At 43.4% G+C, this 23,281-nt stretch overlaps 2 protein-coding genes across 3 annotated transcripts; both read right to left on the bottom strand.

Annotated features, from left to right (window-relative positions):
- Positions 1 to 349: 349 nt before the first annotated feature.
- LOC119656934 (rab11 family-interacting protein 1) lies at positions 350 to 23,281 on the bottom strand. Its single transcript, XM_038063632.1, has 6 exons — positions 23,012 to 23,281; positions 14,768 to 14,912; positions 9,566 to 10,719; positions 9,342 to 9,493; positions 9,045 to 9,205; positions 350 to 1,190 (listed from the first exon to the last, which is right to left on the bottom strand). The coding sequence occupies exons 1-6, from the start codon at positions 23,040 to 23,042 to the stop codon at positions 1,184 to 1,186; spliced, it is 1,650 nt and encodes a 549-aa protein (XP_037919560.1). The 5' UTR covers positions 23,043 to 23,281; the 3' UTR covers positions 350 to 1,183.
- Positions 15,004 to 15,743, bottom strand: LOC119656935. Of its 2 annotated transcripts, none has more exons than XM_038063633.1 (2): positions 15,436 to 15,743; positions 15,004 to 15,338 (listed from the first exon to the last, which is right to left on the bottom strand). In XM_038063633.1, the coding sequence occupies exons 1-2, from the start codon at positions 15,600 to 15,602 to the stop codon at positions 15,191 to 15,193; spliced, it is 315 nt and encodes a 104-aa protein (XP_037919561.1). In that variant the 5' UTR covers positions 15,603 to 15,743; the 3' UTR covers positions 15,004 to 15,190. The 2 variants fall into 2 exon arrangements, with proteins under 2 accessions (XP_037919561.1, XP_037919562.1); XM_038063634.1 differs by having other exon boundaries at positions 15,004 to 15,329.

Here is a 23,281-nt window from a genome sequence, read left to right as displayed (position 1 = left end):
GCGATTGCCCGGCTCTGGCTCGAGTCAGGCTGCGGACACTGGGTAAATCATTCTTTGGGGACCTTAGTGAGATTTCTAGCTGCAGGGTCGGAGAGCTGCTTTCCTTCGTGAATGCTACGGGCTGGCTCTGAAGATCCGAGCCAGCTGGACTCTGCTTCCCTGTTCCTATAACAACAGTCACGGTCTTAGGAGTTTGTGGCATCAAAACGGCGCATCAAAGCGCTAATTGGGCTCCTCGGAGCGGCCACTGATACCTACCTACCTACCCTACACATGAACCACGTATGATTGCAACTCAATCCGCGCAATTAAAAAAATTCCAACCGAACACTGAAGTGAAAGAAATATGGTAGTTTACAATAAATAACTTTTATTTATATTACATAAAACCTAACAGTACATATATTCTTCTTTTCAATCCAGAAAAAATATAATAAATCATAATAATTACTTTCAATAAAAAAGAACAACCCCTTAAAATTCTGACCCCACATAAGCCATCAATCTTTACACTCTCTTCATAAAGTCCAGTTATACTTTCTTAGTTTGTTCTTTGTTTTTACTATTATAAATATGTCTTTGCTGAAGTTTTCATGTATTTGGTTTTTTGTTAAAAGGTTTTATTAATTTTTAATAAAAATGAGATATTTTCTAGATTGTTTCCTTCTCTTTGTCTTAAAAACTAAATGCATTGTGTTAGCAGATTTAAAAATAAAAAATAAGAAAATAACATAAATCATAATGTACAAAAACAGGTTGAGTTGAGAACAAACCGTCCTATAAATGTAGATATAGATATATTGTGTAATGTTTAAGTAGAAATTCACTTTGAGAATTCTAATATGTATTGCGTTATAGTTAAGTCTCCTCTTTGTCTTTTTTGTAGTAAGTAGTCAAAATGTGAGATAAAAAGTAAGAAAATAGGGAAAAATGTAAGTTGCTTAATATTCTCTTAACAAATGCAACAGATTTTATGTGATTTTTACTTATATCGTGAGATATATTGAAATTTATAACAATTCAAATTAGAATTTAATGTAAAGTTCTAGGCATTTTAACATTTTCAACATTACATCATTTTTTGAATAAATAAGGCAACATGGTTGGAACAGCGCTGATAACAAGGCAACAGTGTATCCAATTGGAAATTTAAAATGTGATCGCGCTCCTTAGGATATAATGTCTATCCACTAGAAAAGAAGAGAATATTTATTAATTTATTGGGCATATTATCAATCATATAAATTGCTGTAAATAAATATGCGTCATAATGGAGAATGTAAAAATCAACGTAGGGGACCTCAACATCGAAGTCGTAAACAGCACTATATATCTGGGTAGCAGCCTGTCAAAGGACGCCAATAAGACTCATAAATTCAGCAATGGATACAGCTAGCGAATAAGACTTTCTTCTCGGTTCTTCCCATAATAAAATCGAAGCATGTCCACAGAAATACAAAGCTCCGCGTATACAAAACCATCATACGACCAGTGCTAACACATCATTCAATAAGTCCCGGGACTAGCGTAGAAATGGCGCTAATAATGCCATTTATATACCAAGGTTCAGAAGTACCAACCTTCAGATAAGATGTGTCAAAATTTGATGTAATTCGAAACATAACCAAGAAAGCTACAGTGGTTAAACTGACGCTACCTTTGCAATCGTGAAAAAATGGACCAAAACGAGTTTCGTGTGTTGATAAAACATTGTTTTCTAATGGGGAAAAAACACTGTCCAAGCTCAGCAATGGCTTGAGAAACGTTATCCGGACTCTACTCCGTCGAAAACAACCATTTGTCGGTGGTTTTCAACGTGAAACGCGGTCGTACTGATACAAATGATGCAGAAAGTTCGGGTCGGCCAAATGAGGGAGTAACTCCCGAAAACACCAAGCAAGTATTGAAAATCGTGATGGGTGACCGCAAAATGAAAGTGCGCGAGATAGCTAAGATGGTGAACATATCAACTGGTAGTGCATTTACTATTTAGCACCAAAAATTGGCTATGAAAAAGGTTTTTTCCAAATGGCTGCCGCGTTTGCTCACAATGGAACAAAAGCAACAACGTATCAATGATTCGGAGAACTGTTTGCCACTGTTTACTCGCAATAAACTGGATTTTTTGCGTCGATATGTGACAGTGGGCGAAACATGGATTCACCATTTCACTCCGGAGTCAAGTCGGCAGTCAGCTGAATGGCGTACGACCGGTAAAAGCCGCCGGAAGCATCCGAAAACACAACAGTCGGCCGGCAAAGTGATGGCGTCCGTATTCTGGGATGCGAATGGTATAATTTTCATTGACTACCTCGAAAAACGAAAAACCATCAATAGCGACTACTACATGGTGTTATTGGATCGTTTCAAGGCCGAAATAGCGAAAAAACGCCCACACATGAAGAAGAAGAAAGTCATCTTTCATCAAGACAACACACCGTGCCACAAGTCAATCAAAACAATGACCAAATTCAACGAATTAGGCTTCCAACTGCTTTCTCATCCTCCGTACTCGCCGGATCTGGCTCCAACGACTGCTGGCTCTTTTCGGATCTCAAAAAGATGCTCCAGGGAAAAAGATTTGGCTCAAATGAGGAGGTGATCGCTGCTACTGAGGCTCATTTTGAGTCAAAAGACAAATCGTTCTACAAACATGGCATTGAAAAGTTAGAGAAGCGTTGGAATGATTGTATAACCCTTGATGGAGATTATGTTGATGAATAATAAAGAATTTTGCCGATAAAATGTTGTTTTCATAGTTAGTATAATAAATAAGTTCTGTCGGTTTTTTTGTTAAATTTGAAGCTTTATTGTGAAAAATTGGTTATACATTCATTGTTCAAAGTATTGCCCATCGCTAGTCACAACTTTCTTCAATCTTTCAGGCAATTCATAGATACCATCGCGCCAAAAATTGGCCGGCTTGGCCGCTATCCACTCATCGAGCCATTTTTTGAGTTCGTCGTAATTGGAGAAGTGCTGGTCAGCCAGGCCATGCTGCATCGATCGGAGCAAATAGTAATCAGAAGGAGCAATGTCTGTAGAGTACCGGCGGGTGGGGTAGGACTTCCCATTTCAACGTTTCTAGATATGTTTTAACGAGCTGTGCAACATGTGGACGAACATTGTCATGTTGCAAAATAACTTTATCATGCCTTTGCTGGCATTGCGGCCGTTTTTTTCTTGAATTCGCGGCTCAAACGCATCATTTGACGTCGTTACAGTTTGCCCGTGACCATTTCGTTCGGTTTTAGCAGCTCATATATACCACACCCAACTGGTCCCACCATATACACAGCATGATATTCTCACCATGAATATTCGCTTTGGCCATCGATGATGAGGCATGGCCGGGGTATCCCCACGTTCCCCAACGCTTGGGATTATCGTAATGGATCCACTTTTCATCGCCAGTAACTATTCGATGCAGAAAACCCTTCCTTTCTTGCCGTTGGAGCAGATGTTCGCACGTGAAAAAAAACGGCGTTCGACGTCTCTTGGCTTCAGTTCATACGGAACCCAATTTCCGACCTCTCGGATCATTCCCGTTGCTTTTAAATGGTTGGAAATGGCTTGGTGAGTGACTTCAAGTGTTTTTCCAAGTTCTTCTTCCGTTTGCGATGGATCTTCGTCGAGCAATGCCTCTAATTCTTCATCTTCAAAAATTGTTGGCCGTCCGACGCGCTCTTCGTCTTCCAAGTCAAAGTTGCCACTTTTAAACCGTCCAAACCACCTCTGACACGTTCGTTCAGATAGAGCATGGTCACCATAAACTTCCACCAAAATGCGATGACTTTCGATTGCTTTTTTCTTCATATTGAAATAATGAAGTAGAACTCCCCGCAAAAACACATTATTTGCTACAAAATTGGCCATTTTCGTTGATGAAAACAGTATTGTTGTTTACACTTCAATTAAATAATTTATACTGACGTTTGTGCCTATTGACAGTAACTTTCCGATGAATGTTTGGAAATGTGTATCAATATAATAAAAAACAAGCTACGCCATCTATTGTGAAAACCGACAGAACTTATTTGTAGACCTTATATTAAATCTAATTATCTTATGAAAAACAAAAATGAGATCAGGCTATAAGTGCAGACAGTTAATAGTTCAGCAAATAGATATTAGACCCTGAGTGCATTTATACAACCCTATCGAACCCTATGGAATAAAAGAATGAAAGAAATTCACAAGATTTTATTCCGTCAGTAATGGATTCAATTGTATCACATTGGGGTAATCAATGCGTTATCCAAAGATACCTCAAACGTGATAGGATTTCAGACCATCATAACTTTGGCGGTGGTTGTAATTGAGTTGAGTTGTGTTGTCGAATGGAGCGGACGCGCGCCGGAATCGCTCTTCATCTCTGCGAAACTTAATCTAGTTTCTATTACACTAAATTAGTTTCAGTACAGTGCCAATGTAATTGGCTTATCTATGCCCTTTGCTCAAATTGGATACGCCACATAACCATTATATGTACGTTACAATCGTTCTGTGCATTTGTTATTGTAGTCTATTTCTATTTCAATTTATTTTCTAATAGAATTTTGACGCAGGTTTCCTGTGTCAACTTTTGAAACAGTCGCGGGAGAACTTTTTCTCGGTATATGTGCACTTGACAGCCCGTAAACCAGCTATTTTTGCATTAAGTGAAACTAAGGTCAGCTCATACGCTGACATTAACCAGTCCCACGCCCCTGGTTACCACTCAATGTCTCTTTTCTCTCTCCAGTGGAGGGTTGCTATTTATTTTCGTAATGATGTGCTCTTCTCCATTGTCCCTAATCTAAATTCCGCTAATCCGGAGTTCACCTACGCCTGGATTAGAATTAATCTCTCGAAGTACTTCATATTCCTCTCTCTGATGCCGATGCTGTACATTTCTTTGACACACTCTCTTCTAACATTAATAATTCCACCAAACAATTCCCCCTGTCTGAAATCGTCATTGCCACCCCGAATTCAACGTGCATAACGTACAGTGGCTCTGGTATTCAGCTACCACGAACCTGGTGGCAAGACATGTCAAGCTTCTGTGAGAGTCTCATAACTTACGACAACTAGTGGGTTGTCCAACAAGAATCCCTGATAAACCATGTCATCACATCCTAAAAAGTACATAGTCTCCGTAGCGACACCCTTAGAGAGTTCGGATCACTGCATTTATTATAACGGTCGTTGTAGAGCCTCTCCTAAACATAACACCCGGCTAAGTAACCGCTCCCATCCCCATACTCGGGACAGTGCTAGTCACACCGTGAAATATCACGAATACTTCTTATCTCGAAATATACAAATATGGAACAGACTACCATCTTCTGGCCTCCCGTCTGACTACAACATACAGATGTTTAGGCAAGCAGTGCATCGTCACTTCCTTCATGCTCAACCCCCTCCCCATTCCAACCCCTAACTTCCTTCCTCCTCGCCAAGGCTGTGCTATAGCTTTATAGCATCAAAGGGCATCTTCTAAGCTTCGGCATCATCATAGGAAAAATGCCAGAAGTTCGCAGGTAAATCGAAAATTTCCTACCCACGGAATTAAAACAAAAATGCCTGAGAAGACAAAAATTTATCGCATTTCACGTGATCACGAGGTATTCACTGAATAACGAAAAAGTCGAAAAAAAAGGACTATGAACTCAATATTCACCTCCACTCCAAACACCAGCCCCTTCAGTTTGAAAACTTTACCCTTCTACCGCCTACGAGACTTTCATGTTGGCTATTCTTTGGATTGTTGGTCTTTCGCCTGGGAATTCTTCCCTCTGTCCTCTGCACTGTTATCAGCACACTAGGCCGGCGGAGCAGCGCGCTTCTCGACCGCATGTTGACCCAACCCCAGTCTATGCAAGCTCAGAATCGATCCCATCAACGTACGAGCCTACTCAAAATCTCTGTCAACCTTAGAGAACAAAAAGTTTTCAGCCTGCCAGCCTATCATCAACCATCAACAGCATCGACAGTGCTCGTGTAATAGCCAACATTCCCAGGGAAAACCGTCTGAACCTGGAATTTCGGGAGAATATTAAACAATTCAAAATCACGATATCAAATTGCGCTCATTCCGCCGAATCCCGCAGTCGAGTAGCAGATTTTATATTTACTTTTATTCTTATTATTCGATTAGTTAAATTTTTATTCTTTTTATAAAAGTAAAAAACGTTAAACCGCAAGAGAGGCCACAAGTTTTTTTTTTAAAAGAGAGAAAAAGAGAGGCAAAATTGAGAAGGCTGTCGCTTCTGGCACTTCGCTGGTACTTGTGATTTCGTCTGTAGTTAGCATTGGGGTTCGAGTTGTTCCGCTCCGGGGATGAGTTCCGCTTCTTTCGTGATTAAGTTTTTGCTGAGGTTGCTGGGAGCCCTGAGTCCGCACCCAATTGGTGACGGACCAAACTATGATACTTAGAAACCAGCTTACTTCCTCTTTTGTAGTCCACGGACTCCTTTTTTTTTGGGTTAAACCCCAAGTTTTCCCAAAAAAAAAAAAGAAAAAGTTGACTGACGGTTTCGTCTAGGGCAGAGACAACTCATCAGACGCTGCCTCACCTCTGCCCTGGGAGCAGGTTGACCGAAAATAACGACAGTTTTTGCGTTTTTCGCTCGCTGAGGGGCTTGGACGACTCTTCGTTTTTGTTGCAAGTAATCCGTATACTTTCCCAGATATCGCTTGTGAACGGGACAAAGGCTGAAGAAAAAGAAAGAAGAAGATTTGATAACAGCGCGGCAAACGTTTCCGGCGCGTCCGCACCCTCTTGGCCGTAGTGCCGGTACGAGTGCCACTGTTTTGGCGACGTAACCCGGAGGCTCCAAGGCCCGACAACTAGAGGGCAATGCGCGCTCGTCCGCTTGGACGAGGAGTCGATTGGACTCGTCGCCGACGTTCTAGAGGAGTGTTCCTAGTCGAAATGATTGGCCACCCTCATAAATCGACTGACAGTAAATGAGTCAGCAAAGCTGAATCACTCACTAACGGAACTCACCTTAGGCGGCCGCTTCCCTAGCCAACTGCTGCGTAAAATGGATGGAGATAGGGTGGGGATTGAGCTTCTGAAATCGCTGTGATTGCAGCGGCTCCCGGAGAATACCCAAGCCATCTTAACTTGTGCGGACTCCGGATATTTGGAGGTGTTGGCAAACTCCGTGAGTAAAATCCACGAGGTGTATGCGCGTCCCGTGGCGCGAGAGACACTCGTCAAACTTCCGAGCTTCAGCAGACGGTGGTTTCTAAGCTAGCGGATACAGTGGGAGCTTTCGCGTTCGGGAGATAAGTCCCGGAAAGGGCAATCGAGTGGTCGCGCGTCGGGGACCTCAACGAGTCCTGCAATTTGCTGATATCACCGCATCTTTGCCAACAGAACAAAGAAGTGTACCAGCCCATGCAAGTGCTTCTTCAGCAACAACTTAAACTAGCGGCGGCAAATTCCTCAACCATTCACACTCACGGCTACAGGCAGGTCGACGTAAGTCTAGGACTTCGACGAACGTTCTCATGGCAGTTTGGTGTAACGGATATCAGTAGTTCCACATTAGGCGCAAACTTTCTAGGCCACTATGGATTGCTAGTAGATCTACAGAATAAGTCTCTTATAAATCCCGCAACTTCGCTCAGGTCTTCAGGAAAACTTGCCACCTGCTCTACTGTCAGTCTTTCAATCATTTTTGAAGAAGTGGTCGACCCTCGCATTCACACACATCTTCAAAAATACAGCAACATAACTACCGGAAGTAATCTCTTGCAGCCAACTAAGCATGATGTACAGCACCACATCCGCACTACTGGCTCTCATATCTTCTCCAAGGTGCGCCCATTACCACACCCCGAAGCTCGCTGTTGCTGAAAAAGGATTCGACACACTTTTATAGCAGGGTATTTGCAGACCATCAAACACCACTGACCACTACACATTGTCCCAAACTTCTACGGCGAATGAAGACCATGTGGTGGTTACAGACGTCTGAATTCTCAGACTGTTCCAGACCGCAATCCCACACCACTCATCCACGATTTTGTGCACAATCTCTTAGCTAGTGATTGCGTAGTCACACATCAGATGCAGATGCGGTAGGTGCTGCCCTTCACCAAAAAGTAAACCAAAGCTGGCAGTCGTTGTGCTTCTTTTCTAAGAAATTGAATACAGTTCAACAGAAATACAGCACCTACGATCGATATTAACCGCATACATGGTAATAAAATCCTTCCGATACTCTAGAAGGCAAGCCGTTCGCAGTGTTTACGGACCACAAGCCTCTTACCTTCGCTCTTAAGCAAAAGCAAAAGTCCCCTCGCCAACTCCGACACCTAAACTTGATAAACCAGTTTACTTTGGATATTCAACAGGTGACCGCCAAGAATAATGTAGTTGCAGATGCTTTGTCACGCGTATCAGAGGTTAAAATCCCTGACACGGGCGATTTTTCGGCAATCGCCGAGGCACAGAAGGATGACGCAGTGCTTTAGAGCCTCAGCGGCAACTCCAAATACAAATTTCGGGAGTTTCCCCCATTTGGCTCAACTACCGAAGTACTCTGCGAAACCTCTGAAACGAGACCTAGGCCATATATTCCGGGAGTCTTTTCGCGTGCCACAAGTGTAAAGTCACCAAGCACGTACAGAAAAAAGTAGGCTGATTCCCTCGTTTTCACACGATTCGTTTCGACATTATTTGTCCCTTGCGAGATTCGCATGACTTCAAGTAATACCTCACAATCATCGATAGCTTTACGCGGTGGCCTAAAACATCATCTCTGGCCGACATTTCCGCTTTCCCTTTGTCGGGAATAAATCCCGCGCTTTGGAGTTCCAGCCGAAGACATTACTGACCAGGCAATGCAATTCGAGTCTACCCTGTTCTCGGAGTTAGGCAAACTCCTAGCCTTCTTCTAATTGAGTTGCAATTTATGTGAGCAACCCACAGCATCGCTAATACTTCCATCTATACAAGATTCTGTAGTCAGAATAATCCCATAAAAAGTGGATAAATTTAATGCTGTGTTTGAAGTCCCCTTGATTGATTTAAACAAAAAAAATACCTCTTAGTGGATGAAGTTCGAGTATATGGATTCTGTAGAATCTTCGGATGTGTCTCCATCACCCGCAAAAGCAGATTATCCAGGTAATCCTCAAGCTCCTTTACTCTCGCCTTTTGAATTGACACATCACCTTCTAAACTATTTGCGAGTAACATCAGATCCTAGAAAAAAAATCATTCAACGTATTTAATTCATACAAAAACTAATAAAAAATATTTTCTATAAAAAAATTGATAATTTTCCAATTTTAATGCGACCATCAACATAAAGCTTTCGATTTCAAATACGTTTTCTTACCTCACGTGATTTTCCTTCATATTTTTTAATTATTGCGGGCGAAATTTCAGGTTGTTGAACTTTCGGTTTCATGAAATTATTCTCATGTCCTATAATGATTCTTTCGCCTACATGTTTTGGAGGACTTGATTCTTCCAGACTGTCAGGTTTCTCTGGAATAAAAATTGGTGGTCATTTGTACGAAATTGATGAGAAGTGGTGTAAGCTCCCTTAAAAAAACATACCTCGTCTGAAATATTTCAATTTCTCTCTAAAACGTTTCTTTTCAGTCTTTTCATTGTGATGCTTCTCAGACTCTTTCGCAACTAGCTCCTCTTTATCCACCAACGATGTCGAAGTTTGACTGCGTGGCAATGGTTTTGGTTTCATTGCTTCGTCCTCGAGTTCAGCTGTTTCACAAATATTACTAAGCTGCGGTGATGATGGAGCCGACTTAATAGAACTCTTTTGAGTAGGTACTGCAAGTGTTTCAATCGACTTCTGTGGTTGTTGCTGCTGCTTCACGTCCTCCTTGTGTTCCACTCCATTTTCCGTAACTTCTTCTTTTGTTACCAAAGGTACTCGCGAATTTTCCCATGATCGTCGTTTCAATGAATCGCTGCTACTTATATCTAAATGCTTTCCATATAATTTTGCTTCCCATTCATCCACTTTTGGTGAGTCGTTTGGAGTACGAGGAGGTTTCAATGGCGGAAGGGTTTTGGATCGTAAATTAACATCTTCTTTCGGCGATGAATATTGAGGCACTGGGGAAGACTGTGAGTGTTGATTTCCTGTTGAACCACGGATATTTAACGAGCTCCCTGAGCTCTTATGCGATAGATTATCGAAGACGAATTCATCTTCATCCTCGCTGATAACTCCTGGATCGGCATCTCCCACTGTTTGACCAAATCTTCTAAGTCCTTCATGGCTGTTAGGTGTCCCGATACTAGCTTGACTACTAGTGTATGACTGTGCATCTATGTCCTTATCTTTTTTTGATTTTCCGCTGATATGCATTTTCGATCCAAGTGATTTTGCAAATTTCTTTAGACCTTTACGCTTCTCTATTGTTCCTATACTTAAGAGGCTACCGCCCACCGAGGATGCCAATTGACCAATCGAAGACTTGTGTTTCTCTTTTTTGCTCAAATCCGTTAACGAACCAGATTTCACTACAAATTGTATTCGAACTTCCAGCTCTCCCCGATCTTTATCTTTCTTTTCTTTTCCTGGTTTGCTTTCCAACTTAAACCATTTTGATCGTGGACGGTCATAAACATCCATTTCATTCAGTGGAAGCGTAACTTGACCCAGGAACTCATCAATTCCCAAGTTGTTACGATGCAAACAAGTGAGCACCAGTTCAGCTCTATTTCCACGATCGGGAATGGTCCTGGAAACGAACAAAAATTTGATATTGTTTAGTGTGCAGTATATTCAATGGCCAATCTTTTATTTGAAAATATTTGGAATGTATAAGGCCTACAAATAAGTTCTGTCGGTTTTTTCTTTAAATTTGAAGCTTTATTGTGAAAAATTGGTTCTACATTCATTGTTCAAAGTATTGCCCATCGCTAGCCACAACTTTCTTCCATCTTTCAGACAATTCATAGATACCATCGCGCCAAAAATTGGCCTGCTTGGCCGCTATCCACTCATCGAGCCATTTTTTGAGTTCCTCGTAATTGGAGAAGTGCTGGTCAGCCAAGCCATGCTGCATCGACCGGAACAAATGGTAATCAGAAGGAGCAATGTCTGGAGAGTACAGCGGGTGGGGTAGGACTTCCCATTTCAACGTTTCTAGATATGTTTTAACGAGCTGTGCAACATGTGGACGAGCATTGTCATGTTGCAAAATAACTTTATCATGCCTTTGCTGGTATTGCGGCCGTTTTGTCTTGAGTTCGCGGCTCAAACGCATCATTTGACGTCGGTAGAGTTTGCCCGTGACCGTTTCGTTCGGTTTTAGCAGCTCATAGTATACCACACCCAGCTGGTCCCACCATATACACAGCATGATCTTCTCACCATGAATATTCGCTTTGGCCGTCGATGATGAGGCATGGCCGGGGTATCCCCACATTGCCCGACGCTTGGGATTATCGTAATGGATCCACTTTTCATCGCCAGTAACTATTCGATGCAGAAAACCCTTACTTTCTTGTCGTTGGAGCAGATGTTCGCACGTGAAAAAACGGCATTCAACGTCTCTTGGCTTCAGTTCATACGGAACCCAATTTCCGACCTTTCGGATCATTCCCGTTGCTTTTAAACGGTTGGAAATGGCTTGCTGAGTGACTCCAAGTGTTTTTCCAGGTTCTTCTTCCGTTTGCGATGGGTCTTGGTCGAGCAATGCTTCTAATTCTTCATCTTCAAAAATTGTTGGCCGTCCGGCACGCTCTTCGGGTTCCAAGTCAAAATTGCCACTTTTAAACCGTCCAAACCACCTCTGACACGTTCGTTCAGATAGAGCATGATCACCATAAACTTCCACCAAAATGCGATGATTTTCGGTTGCTTTTTTCTTCATATTAAAATAATGAAGTAGAACTCCCCGCAAAAACACATTATTTGGTACAAAGTTGGCCATTTTCGTTGATGAAAAAAGTATTATTGTTTACACTTCAATTAAATAATTTATACTGACGTTTGTGCCTATTGACAGTAGCTTTCCGATGAATGTTTGGAAATGTGGATCAATGGAATAAAAAACAAGCTACGCCATCTATTGTGAAAACCGACAGAACTTATTTGTAGACCTTATAGGAATGTGCAAAAAATCTGTCGCCTTATGTCTCACTAAACTCATAAATATTATAAATAAAAAATCCAAACCTTCCTCAATGCTTGGTTATGAATTTTTGTAGACTTAGGGTCTTACCCGAGATGTCAAAGGAGCTAGAAAAACCCACGGATAGAAAAAAATGTTTTGGCGAAGTTTTTGAGACCATGGGTGACGGGAACAGCCAAATGACCATTCGTTTTCCCGATGACGCAAAAGCCCAAGCGTTGAGAGTAAAAATTAATAACAAAATTTCCATTCAGAGCGTTTGAATAAAGTTGTGCCTTCTTCAGTTTAGATGATGATCCAAATCTACTGAAGAAGGCGACAAGTAGTCGCCGAAATATCGATATTTGCCAACTAATAAATGAGTTTCAGGAAAGTAAAAGGAAACTGGTTTTCGTTTTTTCGTAAGGATTAAGATGATAGCCGAGGAGACAATTTCGAGGCTATTAAACGTAGAGAAGTTGCGTCAGAGATTAGACCTGATAGGATGACCTACCAAGGGACTAAGTAAGCCCTCTTTGAACGGCTACACAAAGCATCGACGAAGATACCAGGACCAGTAAGCAGGTCCTTCTCATCGATCTCAGATAAATTGTGTCTGATAACTACATAGGAATTGAGAGATGAGGGTCGACGACGAGGGTAGCTTGAAAAGTCCGTACAAAAATAAAAACAACTTAATTGGGGGCCCATCGGAAACCAAACTGGCGACAAACCGTTTGCTGGCTTCGACGATAGTTAGGAGTCTGTTTTAGATGACTCTCTCCATCATTTTTCCCATTGTATCCAACAGGCAGATGGGACGATACGATGCTGGGTTTCGCCAGGATTCGGAAGCAATACCAACTTTTGCTTTTTCCGCTGTACAGGAAATACTCCTTCTTTTAGGCATGCCTCGAAAATGTTAGCGAAAAATCGTACCTAGTCTTCACTGCCAGTTTCAAAGCTCGGTTGGGGATGCCATCCAAACCGTGGGCCTTGTTGTCACCGATCCTACCACATATTTTTCGCAGCTTCTCTACAGTTACTGGAGGCATTATGCCTTCATTTAGTTGGACAACCGTTTGCCTTCCCCTATTTTCGTGATGAGGGGGCACAGTGGTAACATCTGTTTCAGGGGGCGCAGACAGGTTACCTGGGGTCATCTCCGCAGCCTTTTCCTTACCACTCTTTAAGCCCGCCCCAAGAGTTTATGTCGGCATTGTCACACAGCTGTTCGAGACACTTCTTTTTGCTCCTCCGAATAGCTTCTTTTAGGCGACCAGGCAGTTGTCTCTGACGCTACCGGGCTTTCCCCTGAGCCCCTGAGCCCCTGGCAAAGACCGGAAACATGCGGCTCGCAAACTTGCGATTTCGTTGTTCCGCCAGTAGTTGGGTTGCCTACTGGGAAGTAATCGCCTTCTGGGCATAATAGCGGTGCATGCTTCCGTCACCAATTGGGTGGCTTTTTCTCTAGCCATACCATTCAGGGATATGTCGGGTTTGAGCGCCGTGGAAAACATGTCCTCCTCAAAAGCTTTCGCTGTCCAGCCGAACATACCAACCGGCATTCTGCGAGAACTCTTTTTCGAGCTTGATTTCCCCTTGATTTCCATGCAGATTGCCTGATGGTCTCGGTGAGTAGTCCTCACTAACATGCCAAGCGACTCTATTGGCTAAAGCGGTACTCTCGTATATCAGGTTCACTATAGACCTCAGACCCCTTCCCCGAAAAGTGTACGAGGCCCCAACATTCGCCACGATACCTGCGACACATTGCCCAGCTTCTCCCTACTGCCAATAGTTTAGAGTGCTGCATCCACTGGTAGACTGATGATGGCGGTTTGTGTCCCACCGTAGGCTTTTCGTAGCGTCTTTACCGCTCTTGAAGTTCAGTGAGTTCGAACTCTTTTTTCAAAGCCTCACGAACCTCCCCTTCGCGATGACCTCATCTGTATCGTTGCAAACTATAGACATCTCCGGTCTGCTAGCCCTGGTTTTGCGATTTCTGTACCAAGGACTTTCCGATTTGACTCAAGAATTTATCCGCCGTTATATCCTTGGACTTCTTGAGCTCTAACATAAGGTCTCCTTTCTGAGACCGTCTAATGCGGCTAACATTATCTCCCAAAGTGGTGAGGTCGAGATCTGCCTTCACTATCTTGAGAATGTCAGCATATGACCCTTCGCCACGCTTGAAGATAATTATAACCTCCGGTCGTATTCTCCTCCTATCTCTCTTTTTCCAAGGAGCCACCTTTCTCCAGGCTTCCACATCCTCTTTAGGGGGCTCGCACCGTCTCCCCGAAATTGCGGCTACATAAGATTCCTCAGCACCTTGGGCAGTCCTCCTCATTTACTCCACTTTTTTTGGGAGTTGAGCCCTTTTTTCTCTTAGGGGATTGCTGGCCTGTTGACTCGCTCAACCGTTCGCGATGTCTCTTCCCCTGTTTCGCCTCTCTTGTAAAATGGAAATGTTTAAATAGAAACGATAGCCAATACATCTTACTTTTAAAAATACTTAAAATATGTCAACAGAGTTAGACTTCCACTTGGTTAATTTTGTGATAATTATACAAATAACAAATACTCTACGCTGACTAGAACTAAAGATAAATTCCTGTGATGAAAACATGTTCACAGCTCATTCCAACAAACCATTAATCATACGTACAGTTCACACTCTTCGTGCCAGTCCACATTTTGCGGTGATTTATCCTTAATCGAGGTTTGATACTTCTCCTTTCCCAAACCGATTGTAACAAAACAATTGTTTGTGCCATTTTTTCCTTTAGTCAGGAGTCCTTTAGCTCGTTGAACTGAAATAAATTAAAATAAAAACATTATTTGAGTCCCACTAAGTGTCATGAATTAGATACTTCTACTCAATATGTTTATCAGCTGGAAATTTTTCAACTTTGAACGTTTGATAAGAATGAGATAAACCTAACAATGACTCATTTTTCAATTATTCGGCTAAATTCCGTGTAATGTTTTACCATACTTGGCGATAGGAGCTATTGTCGCGCGTTGTGGGAGCAAGTCTACTCACCAGAACGAATAATTTGCCGCCCTAATGTCCTCAACGATTGTTAATTTACATTTTCATTGTAATAAAAATAAAATGTGTGAACAAAATACGCTTCCCCTTCACAATTATGTAAATGGAATTTGCATGGGATCTAATGATGGTCATGAACTTGGGAGTGAATATCGAGATGTTTACTCTCAATAGGCTGTAATTTCTTGAAGAAAATCACGTCATTTAAAAGTTGTGTGCTTTGGAAGTCAAAGAAGAAAGAAATATAAGGCACATGACCAACGAATATTTAATGTACCCACATTCCTAGAAGATTAATATTCACTACATCAACTGGCGCTCTTCGCTCAATGCAAGCATTTTTTTCTAATCTTCCCAAGGTGGTTAAGAATTTTACACAAATGAAAGTTGAAAAAGCAGTCGAGCAGCTCGAACGAGTTGGCCAAACGTTCACTACTCCACCGCTCATATTACTCACTGGATAAAATTGTGATTTCTGAAATGAAGAAACAGTTGAGCCATAAAAATTGCAGAAATCTTGATCTATTAACCAAAATTTCACTTGAGGTGTTTCGTTTTACTGAGCACCGCGTAATGACACAAGTCTATTTTCCACAACACATACAGCAAACGAAAACATTAAAATACCGAGGCATGAAACAAGTTAGTCATTCATCTAAATATCTTATCATTTAGTGTGTCAAGATTACAATGGTCTTTTTCGTTTGCTTTCTGCATAGGTGGGTTTTGTTTATTTCGCTAATTGGCAACAATGCCCCGAATCGAGGAGAATCGCAGAATACTTAATCTCGTCGTGAATTCAATCAATCTATGAAACATTCATGATCATTTAGAAGATAATTAAATGAAAAGATCAGAAGAGTTCAATTGTAAGCATAGTCAAGCGTTCACATGTGACGGCATTTAATGCGGAATGATCAACAGAGACTATATGGGTCGTTTCAAGGCTACCATTCGTTGTTTGGTTCTGGCTTTATTGCGCATGAAGTGCCATCGAAAATGAAATATTACTCAGAATATCAATCAGCCTAGACTTCAAGTGATCAACATTTTCAACAATTTGAAATGATATCGAAACAGCGGCTGCGCAATTTTAATAGGAGGCGATGATTTCCTGCTGGCTTCGAACAGTAAAGTATCTGGAATCGTGCATTGTTTGCATCACAGTACATCTAACAGACAGTGTCCACACTAAATGGTACGAACTTGCGGATGTATTGAGGAAACTTATCCGTACTCATCATAGGCACTAAACCACAGATATATATTGCTAGATGTGTAGGACGAAGAACAACAAAGATGCTCCTCAATCGTGCCCTGAAGTATAATTCAGCCGCTGACTGGAATCGGTGTAAAGAAGCGCAGAAAACTCTAAAGAAGAGCATAAGATCGGCTAAACGATCATCATGGAGACGCTTTTGCGAAAAAACCAACTCTGTTGAGGCCACCTTAAAGCTGAAGCGGATCCTTGTTGAGGAAGGTAGCCCGAAGCTGGGAGGTACACAAAAAGCCATGCAGAAACGGCAAACCATTTTCATTAATTGCACTTCTCAGGCAGCATCCAACATTTCATCTCAGGGCCGACAGATGCATACAGCCGTCAACCGAGAGGCTGAAATCTGACATATGACATGAAAACCCTAGTAGGGCTTTTAACAGGACACTACTCCTTAAACTACCATATGGAAAATATCGAGGTAGTGGTTGCCGGTATATGCAACCAATGTGAGAGAAAGGAACAGACGGCCCTGCACTTCATATGCAACTACCCGGCCTCCTCAGATCTCACACGAAGACATATTGGTAAGGTTTTCTTAAATACACCTTTTCTTGAGGAATAACAAACCCTAAAAAGAGACTTACCTAGGTGCAACAATTCCCTGTAGCTCCCGAATATTTTCCAAAGAAAACAATTTGCACAACTTTCGGACTCTTCGAGTTCACACGGATGGTTTTTGGCCTATGCAATGTGGTGCAGAGATTCATTCACTTTATACTACGAAACTTAGACACCTGTTTCGTCTTCTTGGGTGTTCTGCTTGTTTCTCCTTCCTCTACCAAGTCGATTATGGCACATCTGGAATGCTTTTTGCAAAGCTTGCTTGGCCTGGTTCTAAACATTGAAAAATGCAAACTGCTCCAACCGCAGTTGGAATTTTTAAGCCATTCCATCACCTCTGAAATAGAAGCATACGCGAGTTTCCGCTGCCTAAGACACTAAAATACCTCAATCCAACGAGGAACCAGGCAAGAATAACGGTTCCGAGGAGGCTTGCAAAAAAATAGTTTTGGGTCCGAAATTGATCCAGTGCCGGTACGCCGGCACACGATCACGATTGCCACATCTTCCCAAGTAAATTAAGTATCCAGGCTGCCAGAAAACTAGACGAAAACGCGCTGTGAAATGAGTTTGCCCCGAACTCCTCAATTATAGATTCGGTGATTACGAAAAACTGAAATTCATTGGGTGCACCAACGAAGATTCACGCCACCGCTTGCATCGCCTTCACTTCGCTCACTAGCGCCACATGTCTCGTGGAGACAAATCGCGAGAGGTGCGATCCTGTGACAGCGGTCGGAGTCGGGGTGTCCCCCTTCTTTTTACGGTGCCCCCAGGCATCACAACGGACGCCACGCGTTTTGATCATGCACTTATCGGCCTCAAAGGAGAGACCATCGGGTTAGTTGCGAACGTATTAGAAGACGACTCCTACAATCGACTAAACGAGCAGCTCGTACGTCAGTTGTCAGTGAGTGAGGAAACGAAGCTGAATCACTTGCTGAACGAGCTAACCCTAGGTGACCGTAACTACAACTGCTTCGAGAAGTGAGGCGGCTGAGCGAAGATAAGGTCGACTCAGAGCTTTTGAAAACGCTCTGTTTGAAGTGACTCCGGGAGAGTACCCACGCTATCTTGGCCTACGCGAACTCGGGATCGCTAAAGGTATTGTCCGCCACGGTCGACAAAGTGCACGAGATGTACGCGCACCCCGTCGTCGCGGAAGTGTCTAGAGACACACTTCGGGAGGTCTCAAGTCAATGGTGACGACACTTGCAGAGGCAGTTTCCAAGCTTACGGCAACTGTATGTATTTTGGGTTCGGGAGGTCTCTATCGCAGTCACGGTCGAAACCTGCTTCCCAACCTGCCTCAATACAACAAAAATCTAATAGACATCTGGTCGACACGGACACGGACGTGTCGATTCTCCCCGTACCCCGTCCAAACACGTTAATACCGCAAAACTTAAAGTGGACGTGAGTCTCGGAGTCGTTTCGTGGCAATTCATTTTAGCGGACATTAGCAACCCCCAATATAGGCGCAAATTTCCTGTGTCACTATGGGCTATTGGTAGACCAGCAGAACAAAACGTGTGTCTCCTATCACCCCAGAAGCTAGGTATTGAAAAGAAAGAGTTCGATGATGTCATGAAACAGAGTATTTGTAGACCTTCGAATAGCTGTTAATCATTTCCACTCCATATGGCCCTAAGTCAAACGGCGAATGGAGGTTTTGCGGAGATTACACGCGTCTGAATGCTCAGACAATTCCAAACCGATACCCTATTCCACCCATCCATGACTGCGCGTTCATTGACAAACCAAACATTGCCGTGTGTTCACGAACCAAATCCCTATTGCTCCGGATGACATACAGAAAACGGCTATCTGCACAACTTTCGGACTCTTTAATTTCACCAGGATGACATTTGGCTTGTGCAACGCTGCGCAGACATTTCGGAGATTCATCCATTCTGTCATACGAAACTTAAACTTCTGTTTCGTCTACATGAATGATGTTTTGGTCGCCTCTTCTTCCGAAATCTGACCATTTGGAACATCTCGAGTGCATTTTTCAACGTCTCCTTGATGCCGGGACCATTCTAAATGTTAAAAAATGCAAATTCCTACAGAAGAATATTGTCATCAACCAGACAAGGTTGAAGCGATCAAAAACTTTTCCCTACCAACCACGGTGAAGGATTCGCGAAAGTTGTTGGGCATGTTAAACTTCTATCGTCGTTTCCTGCCCAAGGACGCTCATCACCAAACGATCCTCAACGCTTACTTTCATCATCATCAACGGCGCAACAACCGGTATCCGGTCTAGGCCTGCCTTAATAAGGAATTCCAGACATCCCGGTTTTGCGCCGAGGTCCACCAATTCGATATCCCTAAAAGCTGTCTGGCGTCCTGGCCCACACCATCGCTCCATCTTAGGCAGGGTCTACCTCGTCTTCTTTTTCTACCATAGATATTGCCCTTATAGACTTTCCGGGTGGGATCATCCTCATCCATACGGATTAAGTGACCCGCCCACCGTAACCTATTGAGCCGGATTTTATCCACAACCGGACGGTCATGGTATCGCTCATAGATTTCGTCATTGTGTAGACTACGGAATCGTCCATCCTCATGTAGGGGGCCAAAAATTCTTCGGAGGATTCTTCTCTCGAACGCGGCCAAGAGTTCGCAATTTTTCTTGCTAAACCCAAGTTTCCGAGGAATACATGAGGACTGGCAAGATCATAGTCTTGTACAGTAAGAGCTTTGACCCTATGGTGAGACGTTTCGAGCGGAACAGTCTTTGTAAGCTGAAATAGGCTCTGTTGGCTGACAACAACCGTGCGCGGATTTTTTTTCGAATGGTCTTGAGAGTGATCCTGCTGCTTTTATCTGGCCTCGCACATTGGTCAGGGTCAGCCTAGTCAGTCTTATTAATTTCGTCGGGATACCGAATTTTCTCATGGCCGTGTACAGTTTTACCCTGGCTATGCTATCATAGGCGGCTTTAAAGTCGATGAACAGATGGTGCAACTGTTGTCCATATTCCAACAGTTTCCTGGGCCCAAAACGAAAGAATACGGGGAGATTTCGTGGTCCACTGAGGCCCTCCAGGGGTTTGAATCTGTCAAACAACAGCTGGTTGATGCTACTCTACTGACATTTCCTCGGCCAGATGCACCCCTAGCCGTGTTTGTCGATGCTACCAACGGGTGAACCAAACCTGGTAATCGTCGAGCTTCTTTTCAAAGCAACTCAATCCAGCTGAACGTAACTACAGCGTCGTGAGCTACTCGCCGCTTACCTCTCCATTAAATACCGCTTCTCCTTTGATGCTAGGCCGATCACCGTGTTCACGGACCACGGACTACAAGCGCTTAAACAAAGGCCCAGCAAAGCGGCTCCTCGCCAACTTCAGCAACTGAGCTTCATCACCCAGTTTACTTCCGATATCCAACACGTGTCTGGAAAAGACGCTTCATCACGAATCTCGGAGATCAGAATCCCCGTGCCGGTCAATTATACGGAGATTCAGAGCCTGAGGACAAACTCCAAATAAAAGTTCAAAGTGTTTCCTATCTTCGACGCAAACCCCTACTTACTTTGCGAGGCCTCGGACAAGGAACGTAGGCCATTTATTCCGACCGATTTCCGCAAGGTAATATTCCACGACGACAAACCGGTTAGTCGCCGGAAAATTCTTCTGGCCGTCCATGAATAAGGACGTAAACTCTTGGGTCAGACAGTGCTCGCGTGCCAGAAATATAAGATCAACAAATACGTAAAAAAGAAAGTAGGCATATTCCCTCATCGACAGGTTTACCCGGTGGAATGAAGCAATACCTTTGACTGATATTACGACAAGACCAAGGCCCTCTATCGAGAATAGATCCCGCGCTTTAGTATACCAGCTGTACTCATCACAAACCAGGGAATCAAGTTTCAGTCTACTCCTTTCTCGGAGTTAAGCAAGCTCCTGGGTTTCAAACGCCACAAGCCGGCTACATTTCATTCGCAGTGCAATGAGATGCTGGAACGTTGGCACAGGGGACTAAAGGTCATCTTAATGACTCGTGACGATCCGTCGTGGTCGCAATTCTTGTAGGGTTAAGACACTGTAACATGCTGCGTCTACTCAGGGACCCCCAACGACATTGAGACGTGTTCGCCGGACCTCATTAGAGTGGACACTCCTCGAAGGCCGCTGCTCACCATATCAGGGCCCCTTTAAAGTCCTGGAGCGATGGGAGCACTCCTTCAAACTAGACGTTCGGGGCGGGCCCAAATGGGTCTCTTTGTCGAGCTTTCGCCTAACCTCCAAAAACCCCTCCCCAATGCGTCAGTTTTGCCCGGTAACCTCATTGGCGGGACCACGTCCCGGGTTTTTCCGCTGAAGGCGCGCTGTTTCAGCTAGGGACAGTGTGATGTAGTGGCGCATCGGGGGCAAGAAGCATCGACTGCATTGCCGGTGGTGAGAGCACCTTCGCCGACGCACTGAGCTGCCGCCGACACAGCTAGCGGTCTAGCACGAGGCAAGCGCGTTGCACTTCCACTTCCTTCTTGTGCTGACCACCGGAAACAACAAGAAACCTATTAGATAATTACAATAAATTGTAGTAGTAACGGAACGTGCTAAACACACATTAAGGAGAGGCGACAATTGCAGCTTTAGTAGGACATACAATAACTGATCAGGATGTAGGATCCAAGGATAATCAGGGGAATTGTGCCCTCTATTGCGGATCCCACTATAGCAAAATCTAGCTAATAGCATGCATTTGTTTTAAGTAGGACACGAAAATTCAGATAAAACGTCAATAGCTTCCAGCGAATATCCATTTCTCGGTATTCCGTAAGTTTATTTTGAAATTGAAGCTGCCGAATAACTTTCATCTTTTCATGAAATGCAAAGACAAAGAGTGATACATATTTTATGCAAATCAACGTTTTTATGAGGGGAAAACAAACGCGAGCTATCGACTTCGCAATATTTAAAAAAAAAACTCCAGTGGAAGTACTCTCACCGCGATCATCGTTGCGAACAGGAGGATCGCAACTTTGCACCACAATGCATTGAACTCTTTTTAAGTAAAAGTTTGCAGCCGAAGCACGCAACGTTTTTCTTCGTTTCAACACTTCGTCTAGTTTGGCATCCACTTAGCATAATCGCCAGAATTCTCATCGCTGGTTCCGTCATTCGCACAATCACCCGATATGTGATTGCATGAGTAATGCCGATAACAATGGGATGGATTGGATGGAACCGAGATATCAGAAAGCGGGGGCTGCGAGGGCCCACGGAGGTAAATGCCAACACTCCCGCCCCAACAGGTAGGCCATGGTACCGATTTACCACTGTAATAAGATGCGTTGCCGGCAGCAATGAGTAATAGACGGCGTAATCCACAATTGATAAGCCCCGTGGAATTCACAGTTGTAAATACCTCAAACCGTGCTCGCAGCGCACCGACTACAAGCGAAACGAAAGTGTGGCGTTCAAGCTTCTCTTGATCAAGTCATCACCTAAATCATATGAATGCGATCACACATCATAGAAAGGTAGGCAAACGCCGTACATAGGAGACCGTTAAGGTTTGACCATTCCCAGCGTGAAGAATCGCTGGCGGAGCCCCGTTAGTTCGATTGGTGGCACCTTTGTTGGCATATTTTGCCGATCGCCGATCTAAATTGTTAATTCGATTCAGCAACGCTGCAGCATCTTCCACTGAAGGTTGGTCGCTTCCAAGGCACGGGGGCCGAGGAACACTCAATAAGCGACGCGCAGTAGATTCGAATGAAGGCCTCTAGTTTTTTTATTCGTCTTCTTTGTTGACCTCTTTGACTGAAGCGCTCGCTCATCCGCTGGGATCAATAGCAAATATCCGATTTTCTAGACGTGAGAATATGCCCGCAACTCACGGCGCTTGACAGACCTTCAGCAGCGCATTTCCACGCTTGGAAACCAGCTCAAATTGTACTAATTAACCCAACAAAAGTGAAAAGCTTGCTAAGCTCGCGACCGTGATAGGAAAACAACAATAATAATAACGCCAATGCTAAAAATAATTTCTTACCTGTCACCTGGATATGAGTCGGGCTCCACATTCTGCTCGGGTCGAGGCTACACAATTTCGAGTGCGACGTCGAAATTTACACGAACCGAAATCACCAATTCAGAATAATCACTGTACGACAAATGCACACACTTCACGTTCTTGCAAACTATCCACAGTCGAATTTCTCGGACGAAAGCTACACTATTTGCACTGAATCCCCAATTCCACTCCCGAGTGCCAACTAAACAAAGCAGCCACAGCTGTCAAAGTGACATCACGTCTACGCGA

This window comes from Hermetia illucens, chromosome 5 (assembly GCF_905115235.1).
Source record: "Hermetia illucens chromosome 5, iHerIll2.2.curated.20191125, whole genome shotgun sequence".
Lineage (NCBI taxonomy): Eukaryota > Metazoa > Arthropoda > Insecta > Diptera > Stratiomyidae > Hermetia > Hermetia illucens.
Note: the sequence above shows the minus strand (reverse complement) of the source record. Positions and strands in the feature narration are given on the sequence as shown.